Raw genomic sequence first — 14,308 nt, 5'->3', positions numbered from 1 at the left:
TATATATATATTATTTTATTTATTTGGTAAATTTGGCTTAAGAGTATGATCTTTATGCGAACAATTAACCAGTTTGACGACTTTTATTAAACGAAAAAAAAGAAGAGAAAAACGTAGGGTGCTCGGTTGTTTACACAAACTTTAATTATCCGCGAAGTTTTCATAATTTTTTTTGAATTCAAAAAATACATTAAAATACAAAAAATACAAGTTGCTATTTACAAAACCGCTTAAAAATTTAACTCAAAAATGTAGGCTCTTTTTTTTCACTATAAAGCAGTCACTTTCTAGAATTAAGGATGCTTTGCAATCATCTAAAATACACTTTTAGTAGATTTTTGTCCTGTGTTTCATCTTCATTCTTAATAAAAATTCCTTAATTAAATCTAATTTTCCACCTCGAATTGAATCGCCGTACTCAAACTGTGCCATTTTGTTTGCATGTAAATCTTGGAGCCAACCTTAAAAAGTGATAAGGATAATAGTGTTATCCCTCTCCTCTTTCGCTTACAAAACTGGAAATTCAACTCCTTATCAAGCACTCATGCCCAATTTACATGTGCTCATAAAAGAAAAGTTTTTTGTCTTATTAATTTTTAATACTTTTTATTCAAGTGCTGATTCACTTTAACTCTTTCACATATTTTACACTATAATATTTTAAATCGTTAACCTTTTGTTCCGGAATTTTTATTAAATATAATTTTGATATTTTTCTCATTATTTTATTTATAATTTAAGTCAAAATAAGTGAAAATATTATATTTAGCATTTCAGTAACTTATGGTTACGAAATACAACATGAAACACCGTTGTCTTTCCTGCGTTAAACGTAAAATTTTCCAAACACGACACATCCAAACAATCTTCAAATGTGCACTTATTTAGATTTAAATTAAGAGAAACAATTATTCATTATTGAAATTACAAAGTTAATTATTGTTAACTTTTTGAATAAGAGTTATTTATATATTTTAATTAAAAAAATTCTTTAGAATAAAGCTTTTGAAAAATGCACAAATTATTTCCTGATAATCTAAACGAATTTTTTGTAACTATTCGACTGTTTTTTGTAATCAAAAAATACCTAAATATATTTTTGCTTATAATTGGAGCATCAGAAAAAATAAATTATTATATTTCGCCTACACTTTCTGACGACGACAAATAACCAACAGCAACGAAAGCATTCGTATAAAATTTTTTTTAAGCATTCTCTTATAAAACTTAAGCCACGAATATCTTTTTCGAAAAATATTTGATTTTTTTATTATTATTTCGTAAATTTTTTTTTAATCGAGTCTTTTGATGTTTATGGTTTTTTTAAATATTACATAGTAAGAAAATTTTAATCATAAAGCATCTTTATGGTAATACCATGCTACAATTCATAAAGCACCTTTATGAATGGTAGCATCTTCATTTGAATTCCATACATAAATACATAACTATCAATGTGAAATATTGATTTTTTTCCCACTATAATTTTAAGGTTTCAAAAAAAAAAAATAAAAAAGCAATGCTATAGTTTGATTAGCATTTTCAATCGGGTAATGCAATGCTATATGCTTTTTAAATTTAAGTGTTAAAAAAGCACAAAAACTCACAATATGTATATATAATCTTCAAAAAGTTACCATTGGAGTCCCCCCCCCCTCATTTGAACGGTACCCATGAGAAAAATACTCAGAAACGTCGTGTAATGTTTTAACTCAATTTTATAGAGTGAAAATAAGATTATTATTTTGTTGAAGAGATAGAGTGGTCGAGAGAATAATTATACGAGAACTGAACGAACAATTTAAAGCTTGACTCTTGAATTGCAGATGATACTAATTTTTTGTAAAATTATTTTTAAAATCTTAATCTTAAATTTCGTTACTTTTTACTGATTTATCCCTTTTCATACGAGAATAAGAGGTGAATAAGAAAGCTTTTCTCCCTGAAAATCCCTTGCGCTTCCGAAAAATTCCGCAAGCTTCACTCTCGGACTAAAGGAAGAATTAATCAACTATGTTGCTCAAAAGTGAGGCAAATCGGTTTTCCATTTGAGACCCTTCTTGGCATCATAAAGATTTGGCAAGTAATAATCTGCTGGAGCAGGTATGTTTTTTCAATAGAGATCCTCCGCCCACTCCATCAATCATTCAGGAAGGGGAGTAACTTTTTGGGGAGACCTACAAGACAGCATAAAAATGGCCTTTTCTGCAAATGCATTTCCGCAAATTGCAGTGGATCCCGCGTGGTATTTTCTACTGCAGTTTTAGCAATTTAAAATTCTTGAACTAACTTGTGTCTTGACTAACTTGATTCTTGAACTTGTAACTTTAAGTTTCCAAGTCTGTTGTTGCAGAATAAAACAAAATGTAACTTATAGCAAAAAGAGTGAAAAATTAGAGAGAGAAAAATACAATTACAAAAACTTTCAAATGAATTATAATTTCGAAAATGTATAGATAAATTCAGCTCATCAAATTTCAATTTTGCCGTTACATTCCCTTGGGTTTCAGAGTAACCAGCATGGTATTCCTTACAAGTTTAACAGTTAATGATTCTCGAACGAAAATTCGATTGTTTTTATTACATAGTACTACTTGTAAATTTTTTTTCATACCTTTGTAATTCGAGCCTTTGTAGTTTCGAAATCGTATAATTTTGTGCAGCAAAGCAATTGCTGTTGTGGTTTATTCATCAATGTCTAGTTGCAAGCTAGACCATCTCCAAGAATACTCACCACATTCTAGATAACTACCAAGTTCTTTTAGTCAAAATTTTGAAGCGCGTCTGTTTTGTGCGATGTAGCAAAAGTTGGACTAGTAACGTAATCATTTTCTGTTTCACTCCCCGCTACCGCAATTTTCCTAATTTTGTTTTTCACTTTTATTTTCCATTTTTTTCTTAAGATACTTTACTGTTTTTTTCTCCAGGTTATTTTTGTTTTCCTTATTCAAGCCTGGCGAATCTTGAGAATGTGCCCTTATTTTTGAGCTCATGAAATATTTGCTTCAAGCAAAAATGAACGTGGTAATAAAAATTTACACTTTCCGAAAGCTTAAAATTAAGCGCCCATTCTGAAGCCTTTCAAGACATGAATAACTTCGTGAGGTGAATTTTTGAGTGCTAGTAACACAAGTAAGTACTAGCGTTAGTAACGCTAGTAAAATACTGAACGCGGTATTAAAATAAGTTGCATGTAAGAAAACGGTTATAGATTTTAGATTGAAAAAAATATTATAAGATTAGTCATAACCATCTAAAAAATCATTGGAGCCTAATAGTACTTTACTTAAATATAGAAATAGTACTTTATTTTAAGCAATTTATTTATTAAAATACGAAGAAAATAAGAACTAAAAATAAAAAAAAAAGGAAAATTTATTTAGTTTTCATGTGTGTACTCTGCATATAAGGTATGAGAACTACACTTTTGAGATCATATTGAAAAAAAAACAAAGTTTAAAGTTGAAACAAAGTTTGAAATAAAAAATGATGCGTTTTGTGTAAATAAAAAATGTATAATTGATATATTAGATGGTAATTAAAAAGTGTAAATTGTTCGATCTGCTAGACTTGTAAAAAACTTGTACTTCATGAACCAAACGCATGACATTATAAATGGTTGTTTGCATTTCTTTCCGGATTATTCTTTATTGATGAATACATATATTCATAAAATTTAACTAACTAGTTTAAAGAATTTAAATTAGTGAAGAGAAACGAAAATCTAGAGCTGCAATAATTAACTTATATTTTTATTAAGTTCTTTTATGACATTGTGTTTAGAGTATTTTACACAAATATGAAATATGGTCGAAGAGGAATTTTTGTCTCTGGAAAGTCATTCCTTGATGGTCAAGTGGTATTTTTCAGACAGCTGGACCTGGAATTAATCACTTTTAAATTTTTCTAAAATATTGTTTTTTTCTGAAATAATATTTGATAATTTTATATTTTTGTACTTGAGCATATATTCTGCCTGACTGATATATATGTTATGTAGAAAAACCATTTAAAGTTCCTAAAACCTAGAAGAAGAAAAAAATTTTTTTTTTAAAGCAACCAATAAAAGATGTATAATAGTGAAAATAATTCACATGTAATGTAAATTTTTTTTTATACATCTTTCTTCATTTATATTATATATTTTTCAATACTAAAATTTTGAGAATCCTTTTTTTTTTTTTTTTTTTTTTTTTTTTTTTTTTTTTTTTTTTAAATATACATTCACATTTAAACGGTGAAGTCTAATATAGTTTCTAATATAGTAGCTATATAATAGCTTTCTTCTCAGGAGTTATACTTTCAATTATGATATTTATTTAATTTATGTGGTGTGGGGACTGTCCCTGATAATGATACATCAGATTTTAACTTCTTTTTTATTACTCGAAAATAAATTTTCAATCACAAATTTGTAGTTCTATGTGTAACAAAGATGCTAAATATTTATTAAAAGCATCATTTTGGAATATTCTTTACTTAATTAGACTTAATGTATTTGAATAAAATCTTATGCGCTTTAAAACCGTACATTTGCTAATTTTTTTCTTTTTGTCAGCATATTAATCGCTAAAAAAGTGTCTATAAAATTATTATTTTTTGTTACTTTTTCATATATCTACAAGATTAAAAGAAATTGCATTTTTTAACAGATCCATTATAGTTAAAAAGTATAAATTTAAATTTTAGATTAAAATTTTAAATTTTTGTACAGCTCCCGAAGACAAAGAGTGCTAATACAACAATGTAATATAATAGACAGGGACAGTGATGACGTATTTCATGACGTCAAACGACNATTGTATTTAGAGTATTTTACACAAATATGAAATATGGTCGAAGAGGAATTTTTGTCTCTGGAAAGTCATTCCTTGATGGTCAAGTGGTATTTTTCAGACAGCTGGACCTGGAATTAATCACTTTTAAATTTTTCTAAAATATTGTTTTTTTCTGAAATAATATTTGATAATTTTATATTTTTATACTTGAACATATATTCTGCCTGACTGATATATATGTTATGTAGAAAAACCATTTAAAGTTCCTCAAACCTAGAAGATGAAAAAATTTTTTTTTATAGCAACCAATAAAAGATGTATAATAATGTAAATAACTCATATGTAATGCAATTTTTTTTATACATCTTTCTTCATTTATATTATTTATTTTTCAATACTAAAATTTTGAGAATCCTTTTTTTTTTTTTAATATACATTCAAATTTAAACGGTGAAGTCTAATATAGTTTCTGAAGGCTTTCTTCTCAAGAGTTATACTCTCAATTATGATATTTATTTAATTTATGTGGTGTGGGGACTGTCCCTGATAATGACACATCAGATTTTAACTTCTTTTTTATTACTCGTAAATACATTTTCAATCACAAATTTGCAGTTCTATGTATAACAACGATGCTAAATATTTATTAAAAGCATCATTTTGGAATATTCTTTAATTAGACTTAATGTATTTGAATAAAATCTTATGCACTTTAAAACCGTGAATTTATTTCTTTTTGTCAGCATATTAATCGCTAAAAAAGTATCTATAAAATTATTTTTTTGTAACTTTTTCATATATCTACAAGATTAAAAAAAATTGCATTTTTTAACAGATCCATTATAATTAAAAAGTATAAATTTAAATTTTAGATTAAAATTTTAAATTTTTGTACAGCTCCCGAAGATAAAAAGTGTTAATACAATAATGTAATATAATAGTCCCTTGTAAAAATATCATAAAAATGGTAAAAAACACTTCAACCTAATTTAAAATGTTACCGAGACATCGACATTTAAAATTTGTATCCAATATGAGTGTGATATTTGACTTGCTTACAGTTCCATTTGAGTTTATAGCACGTACTTTAATATTTAATTATTTTTTATTCGTTATGTCAGTGCAGTTTAAATAATCACCAAATATTAAATAATAGTATTAGAACAACAAGCAGTTTTAATATCGATACCGTGGAAATCAGTATGACTATTAAAAGGGATAGATATATGTGTGTCCGAGAAATTTACTTGATAATGGTAAATGTCACCTCAACTGATGCTAAATGTAGTTAATCTATTCGAATTCCACACCTAGCCCGCGCCTACGACAGTGCTCACGTAAAATATCCTCAGTGGTAGAGGATCATGGGTAAGAGTTCTCTTGCCATTAGATTTACCATGAGAGGTTTTCATGGTTTTCTACTCCATATAACGCAAATGAGGGTAAGTTTCAGCAAAAAGTTTTCCAATATAGCTAGTTTGATCCAGGAGCTCCTTTGTTTTGTGTAGGGCTCAAAACTGTTCAACGACGGCTATAAAATAAAATAAGTTTAGATTAAAGTAAAAGCAAAAAAAAAATTCTGCTACATTTAACTTACCCTTATTGAGACAACCTCCTTGCTATTTTCACTGATTCTTAAGTACCCCTAAAAATGTCACTTACTTGGTTCCTCTACTAAGCTGTTCAATAATGTCAGTATTTGCGTTTCAGATTTGTGCATGATTTCGTAGTGTTGTTCAGCACTAATTGTTTTTTTTTTTTTTATTTATCTCGAACGAGGAAGGGGTAATTCAGCATAATTTAAGACTTTTAATTTTCATAAGTAGTACAATTTTCTAAATTCAGAAAAAGGAAATTTTGTGTGATAAATACTTTTTGTTAAGATGTCAGATGTGGATATAATGTATGCATTAAAAAGATCAGGATTTTAAAAAACACGTGGAAATCAGAAAATAACCTCTTAAAACACGATCGGAAAGCCTCTCAGATTAACTGTAAACTGGACATGAATAAACAACATTAAAAGTGATTACTAAAATTTGAAAATCACGTATCATAATTTTGTCGAAATAAAAATATTGAGGTTTTTAAAATTTCGTTCATCGGAAATTTGTTGCGATAACCACCGAAAAAAGCGATCGATAAACTGCATTGATTTAAGATTTGGCTCGTTAAAAAATGCGTAATTCAAAATCTCCAATACTTTTTTACTTTCCAAAAAAAAAAAAAAAAGNACTGGTATAAGTTGAGTATCATAACTAAGAAAAATTAAAATGCGCATAAATGTAAACCAAGGAAAAATTGAAACCAACATTAAAACCTTTGAGAACTTATATTTAAGAAACATTACGCAATGTTTATAAGAAATTAATAATAATTAATAACTGAACATTAATAACATAACATAAATTTAATTAAATAACTGCAAACTAAAATTATTAACTAACATTAAGTTATAATTCATGGAAATGTATGATTTTTAAAACACCATTTATATTAAGTGATAAATATAGAATTATTTTACTTCATTTTTGATAAATTGTCTGAAATTAAATAATTTAAACTTAAATCAAGAATAAATTTTTGAAATTTTAAGATAATAACTTTCAAAAAAGCACGTGCTTTCCTCTACTAATCAGCATTATAATCAGCTTGTTATAAATAATTTGCAAATAAGAGGCGATAAAGGATAATCCTCTAGCACCCCTCTCCAAGCTTCATCTTAGTTCTTCACCCCTCCGATTTTCCTTCTCCGATTTTGACAGTTGAAGATTGATTAAGGATTACGCCCACTGAAGAGGGGGAGAATTCGTGTGACGAAGGAGCTCGCACACGTCATAAAAATGGTAAAAAACACTTCAACCTAATTTAAAATGTTACCGAGATATCGACATTTAAAATTTGTATCCAATATGAGTGTGATATACAGTTCTATTTGATCAAGAAAACAGTTTATTGCACGTACTTTAATATTTAATTATTTTTTATTCGTTATGTCAGTGCAGTTTAAATAATCACCAAATATTAAATAATAGTATTAAAACAACAAGCAGTTTTAATATCGATACCGTGGAAATCAGTATGACTATTGAAAGGGATAGATATATGTGTGTCCGAGAAATTTACTTGATAATAGTAAATGTCGCCTCAACTGATGCTAAATGTAGTTAATCTATTCGAATTCCACACCTAGCTCGCGCCTATGACAGTGCTGACGCAAAATATCCTCAGTGGTAGAGGATCATGGGTAAGAGTTCTCTTGCCATCAGACTAACCATGAGAGGTTTTCGTGGCTTTCTTCTCCATGTAACGCAAATGAGGGTAAGTTTCATCTAAAAGTTTTCCAATATAGCTAGTTTGATCCAGGAGCTCTTTTGTTTTGTGTTGGGCTCAAAATTGCTAAGCTACGAAGTTGAATATCATTAGGCGTAAGCCCAAAAGTGCGACGGCTGTTCAACGACGGTTATAAAATAAAATAAGTTTAGATTAAAGTAAAAGCANAAAAAAAAAAAAAAAAAAAAAAAAAAAAAAAAAAAAAAAAAAATGCTACATTTAACTTACCCATATTGAGACAACCTTCTTGTTATTTTCACTGATTCTTAAGTACCCCTAAAAATGTCACTTACCTGGTTCTTCTACTAAGCTCTTCAATAATGTCAGTATTTGCGTTTCAGATTCGTGCATGATTTCGTAGTGTTGTTCAGCACTAATTGTTTTTTTTTATTCATCTCGACTGAGGAAGGGGCAATTCAGCATAATTTAAGACTTTTAATTTTCATAAGTAGTACAATTTTCTAAATTCAGAAGAAGGAAATTTTGTGTGATAAATACTTTTTGTTAAGATGTCAAATGTGGATATAATGTATGCATTAAAAAGATCAGGATTTTAAAAAATACGTGGAAATCAGAAAATAACCTCTTAAAACACGATCGGAAAGCCTCTTAGATTAACTGTAAACTGGACATGAATAAAGAGCATTAAAAGCGATTACTAAAATTTGAAAATCACGTATCATAATTTTGTCGATATAAAAATATTGAGGTTTTTAAAATTTCGTTCATCGGAAATTTGTTGCGATAACCACCGAAAAAAGCGATCGATAAACTACATTGATTTAAGATTTGGCTCGTTAAGAACTGCGTAATTCGAAAATTCCAATACTTTTTTACCTTCCAAAAAAAAAAATTATAATTTTTCTTATTATATTTTGGTGCTGCCGTGGGCCGCAAATTGGGCATCCCAATCATAGTGTATCATTTCTGGATCATTCTCCTCCCTACCACCCTACCGCTTCTCGTAAGTTGCGGGTTTTATTATTTACAGCCCTGTCTATAACCCTTAGATCAAGAGGTGTCCAGCGCGCAGTTTTTTTTAGATTGCACACTGTATATAAAACTTAAAGCTCAATGTTATTAAAAACTTGAATACTTAACCGAAACTTTTAAAATTTATCACTTCAATTTAGCCACGATTTTTTTCATATAATTAGAGATGATAGTTTTTAAAAATAATGACATGTTTGGAAATTTTAAGATTCATGATTCGGCATGATTCGTCAATCTCTTGGTGCTGACATAGACTATCAAAACACGATTAAACATAATCATCAATATTACAATTTTATCCTATAAAACGATACATTTTATAGCTCTTTTATTTTAATTCCAGTTGTAATTGCTTGATAATTATAAAATATAGGATTGTTAAATAGATTATTCCATACAATTTGTACGTATGTATGTTGAAATTGCATGTACTCTTCAATGAACTTACTAAAAAAAATTTAAAAAAAAAGTAGATGTATAATCACTCTTCATTAGAAACATGATTTCGTAAAATTTAACATTCGTTAAATATAATGTTTTATTTGAATGTCTTTGCTAAATTACGAATACATTTTCAGATGACTTAAAAAGAATAATCGTATTTCATAATAAAAAAAAAAAGATTAATATTCGGCTATCAGCGGAAAAAATATGAATGAAATTTGACGCTACGCGTGCGTAAGTCAAGTTCCTCGCACTAAATATTAATTGTCCCATTTAAATATTTCTACATTGTCACCAAATTAATTTTTAAAAAATAATCTATTTTAATTTTTCTCGGCTTCTACTAAATAAAAATAGTTGAAACTTTAGATTTTGCAATAGAAAATTACGTAGATTTATGTGGCCGAAACAAATTTATGCCTCATAAATCAATTTTTTTTTCATTCACAATTAAATTAAGCAATATATAGTTATTGAAAATTATAGTATAAATAATCTTTGAAGAATAATCAAGAAATAAGGCAAGAAATAATTTTTGGGTTTCATGAGGAGGGGATATTTTTTTTCTTGATACTGCTTATTTAGTTCTAAAGATATGATTAAAAACACAAAAAGGGAAATTAACATTAAGGGGGCTAAAATTTCATCCATTCTTCGGACCAAACTATTAGGGTCGCAATTTCCAGATCGCAGTTGCCCCCTATATTTTGCAAGTCAAGAATCCAAATATGTAAAATATATATAGTATATATATATGCGTTAATACAGAGAAATTTCATTTTTGTAATTTTATTAGCAATTACATACATGCCAACTGCTCCGGACAAGCCAAAACAATTAAAAAAACGGTAAGTAACTATAAAGTAAATTTTGCAAATATTTGACTATTTTTGCTTGCTTTTTAAAAGGTATGACATGGCATAATTGCTAAAAGGTGGGGAATTCTATAAGCCTACGAATTATTTAGAAATAGTGGTGGATAAAAATCTACTAAATTGAATTTATTAAACCGAAAATCACAATTGATAAACTACCACTTTAAAATATATATTTGCTGTCCGGAGCAAATTGGCATCTCTGCAATTAGCGATAAAATATTAATAAATTTGAGGTTAACCCTAGAAACCATTAACCCCTTGGGGACGGGTGATTCAGAAAAGCATTCGCACAAAATCAGAATCTGGATGTAAATAAATAAAAAACGGTAACTTAAATGTAGTCGTTTCTAATTTGACAGACTTACTTTGCTTTTACTTTAATTATTGTTAGTTTAATCATATATATAATCAATGTTAATTCAAAGTATAACTAAATAGTTTTATTTTGAACAAAGTAATGGTGAATTAAATAAATCAAACAATTATAACTCCGCCCACAAATAAACTGCTAAAGAATTACTTTGATTACCAGTTTTATCTTTTCACCCTGATTGATACGGTTTCATGCTGTCGCGTATTTGTGACAGTCGGCGCGAAAGGGTTAAGATTGACACTTAGTAAGTGAGAATCCGACCATTAGAAAGAAAGTAAAACGAATCACACTGAATAACTTATTAATAGTTCAGGGGCGTGAACTTAAATATGCTAATCAATTAGTGCAGGCTATAACGAAATCAGACATTAAAATGTATTTTCTCTGAATTTCGTACCAAAATTATGCACTTCTGAACACAAATGTGCATCGTTTATTGGTTTCAACTACTTTTTTTTAAATAATAAAAATGCATAAATAATATTTAGTATAACTAAATACGGTTAATAAGAGTTTTTAATGCGTATCCCTTTCTATGTAATGTCCATAGCTAAAAACTAAAATCTTTCATCATACTGCAAAGTTCAAACAAAAAAAAATAGAGTCAATGATACCGTTTATCTTACGTATATCAATATGCGACTACTCATATTTTATGCTAGCCGCATGCAATTACCAGATGATTGAACTACATGAAATTACCACTGCGCGTTACCACAAAGACGTAATTAATAATTGGTATTAAAAATTGGATTCAATGACCGATTTTTGAAAAATATCTTAAATTAAATAAAGGTATACAAATTAGCGTTTAGAAGCAAAACAAAGAAAAAAATCATAAAATAGTACAGTAGGAAACCGATTATCCGGAACGATCGGGACCATCGCTATTCCGGATAACTGATTTTTCCGGTTTTCTGAATCGCTACAAAAAGTCGTTTTTTTATTGTTAAACCCAACTAAAAAAAAATATTTGGAAATAATCTTGAAAAAACGAAGTAATACACTAATGATTATTTCCAAAATGATGCTAGGGTAAACATCTTTCAAAAAAGGAAGAAAAATCCTAAAATCATATGAGGAAAAAAAATTTTTTTTTTTTATAAAATGGCGGGAAAATTTATCGAATTTCGTTCCGGTTTTTTGGTTTTCTGATTTCCGGATAACGGGTTCTGTACTGTAACTAAATTGCATTAGACATAGCCTAAGTATTGCAAACAATACATGATTTCTCCTTAACTAGTAACATGTAGATTAAATGTATGACTTAGGATAGTGATCAATTATGTGTGCATTATGTTCTTTGAACTCTTTTTATTAAAATTTTTAATTCAAAACTAAATTCCAAATTGCATTTTACAGATGGAGTCCGTGAAGAAAAGAGATCTGGAAGCTGGACACTCAAAACTTCAAAAACAGAATCGACTGAAGACGAATTCATAAACAATTTCTCTGAACCTCCTTACCTGCAGAATATTGCAGCAGTGTCGATTGCAATTGGGCTATGGACGGCTTCTGATATAAGGAATGAAATTACATCTTCTTTCTTTTACGATATCGAAAATACAGTTAAGTTAGAGAGAAGAATATTAGACAAATTGTTCAATAGCTCTTTGCCCTCATCGCTGAAGACTGAAATCTCATACGTTATTCGACCCATTGGTTTGCAGTTGTCGAGAGCATTTCGTAGTTACTTTAGATGGACAAGATATAAAGGAAATCTATGTGAGTATTACATGAAACGTGGGACAATTTATTGGACAGTTGAGGGGAAAGTTGACATGGTGAAATCCCTTACGGAACTAATCGATAGTGGAAGCATAAAATACGGTATTTGCCATTTGTATGTGATAGCCTGCTCTCACTGTTTAGGGGAATATGCTTCAAATTTGTGGGAAAAAATCCCAGAAGATTTTAGAAACCAATTTAGAATCACTCGGATAACAGATATATATGAATATGATTTGACTATATATTGGACTTGTGTCCTCGAGAGTAATTTAGGGAGTTTTCTAACTAAACTCATAGATCAGGAAAACATATACGATGATAAGCTTAGTATTGATGTAAATATGATTGCTTGTTCGATTCGGGTAGGTAACATAGTTGCCCTAAAGTATTTTTGGAAAAAATTGTCGGAGCAGGAGAAAAATGATCATTTGAGTAAATGGCTTTTGCAAGCTACTCATCGTAAGGGAGTTCAAAATCATTCACTTTATCTGGATTCTTCAGAAACTTTAGATGTTTTATGTTTTTTATTATCTCATGTCAACCGTAGAACTCAAATGACTAAATTTTTTCGCAATCATTCTCACGTATTATTGTTCTTGTTCCAAAGTTGGCCATATCAAAGAATGTTCTTGTCCATTATTTGTGAACTATTGGATAATCTTCAAGAAGACATTTATTCATGTATAATGAAGAATATAAGTTCTAACATGAGTAAAATGGGAAATGAAATGATGATTTTTAAAGAAATATGGAGTGCCAGTCCTTTACGGCTAAGACGATCCTTTCTGAAAAATGAACTTCTTTGCGTCAAAGTGTTGTTGCAGTTGCTGGAAATGGAAAATCTAAACATGGCCGTTAGGATATTAAATGATGCTTCCGAAGAGGAGATTAAACTATTTACCTGCTTTATATTTGGTCGGCGAGAATTTTTCTTTGCTATTGACTCAAACAATCAGAATTCGCTTCACGTGTTATTATCAAAATCTACCTTGCCACCAGAATGTTATCCTTATAAAATCAATCTTATAGAGATAATATCGTGGCCTATTAGATTTACCGATTGGCATGTTTGCATTGAGTGGATATGCGATGGCAACATCCAAGCAGTTGAATCTTTCTTGAGATGGGCTTATCAATCTGTAGGAATTGAAACATTTAAGAAAACTATATCGTCTCCGCATGTTATCTATTTTGCATTAATATTTACATCCAACTATGAACTTGTAGACCAGTTTATGAATTGGTATTTCGAGACGAGAGAGGAAATTCAACAATTTAAAGCAGACTTTTTGAGAACAAGGGATAATTATTTTTTGAAGCGATTCATAGACATGCCATTCTTTGCATCAAAATCAGTAGGTGATGTGTCACGAAAATTTATAAACTACAACTTGTCTTCTCTTGAAAACATTGCAGAATTTCGACTTATTTGTCGTAGTTGTATACAGTATGCACTGAGTAAAGGTTTTTTTGAAAGTGCCACCTTGCTTTGGAATGCATCTCTTGATAATATCAGTGAAGTAAAGCAAGACGAAAACGAACTTATACTATTTGAGAAAGCAATTAAAAAGGATCCTATCTTAAATCTAACTAATGATGACTGCAATATCGAGAGAAACATTAGAATTGCCACAGATTTACTAATTAATATAATGGTCCCAACTTTATTTTTTTATTTTTGTTTATTCTGAAGAAAAATCCACAATTTTAAGTGGTTAATTTTTCCTCACTATTCCCAAAAAACAGTAACTAGGAAGATATATATATATATATATATA

The 14,308-nt window shown here is 29.0% G+C and overlaps 1 protein-coding gene across 1 annotated transcript in view; it reads left to right on the top strand.

Moving 5' to 3' along the window:
* The window catches only part of LOC107457269 (uncharacterized), a 17,131-nt gene extending 2,823 nt beyond the window's left edge, over positions 1-14,308 (top strand). Inside the window, exon 2 of the mRNA XM_043047599.2 lies at positions 12,162-14,308. Coding sequence (XP_042903533.1) covers positions 12,162-14,221 — 2,060 coding nt within the window. The 3' untranslated portion in view covers positions 14,222-14,308. The remainder of the gene's footprint in view (positions 1-12,161) is intronic.

This window comes from Parasteatoda tepidariorum, chromosome 5, assembly GCF_043381705.1.
Source record: "Parasteatoda tepidariorum isolate YZ-2023 chromosome 5, CAS_Ptep_4.0, whole genome shotgun sequence".
Classification (NCBI taxonomy): domain Eukaryota; kingdom Metazoa; phylum Arthropoda; class Arachnida; order Araneae; family Theridiidae; genus Parasteatoda; species Parasteatoda tepidariorum.
The sequence above is the reverse complement of the archived record's forward strand: the minus strand, read 5'-3'. Positions and strand labels throughout refer to the sequence as shown.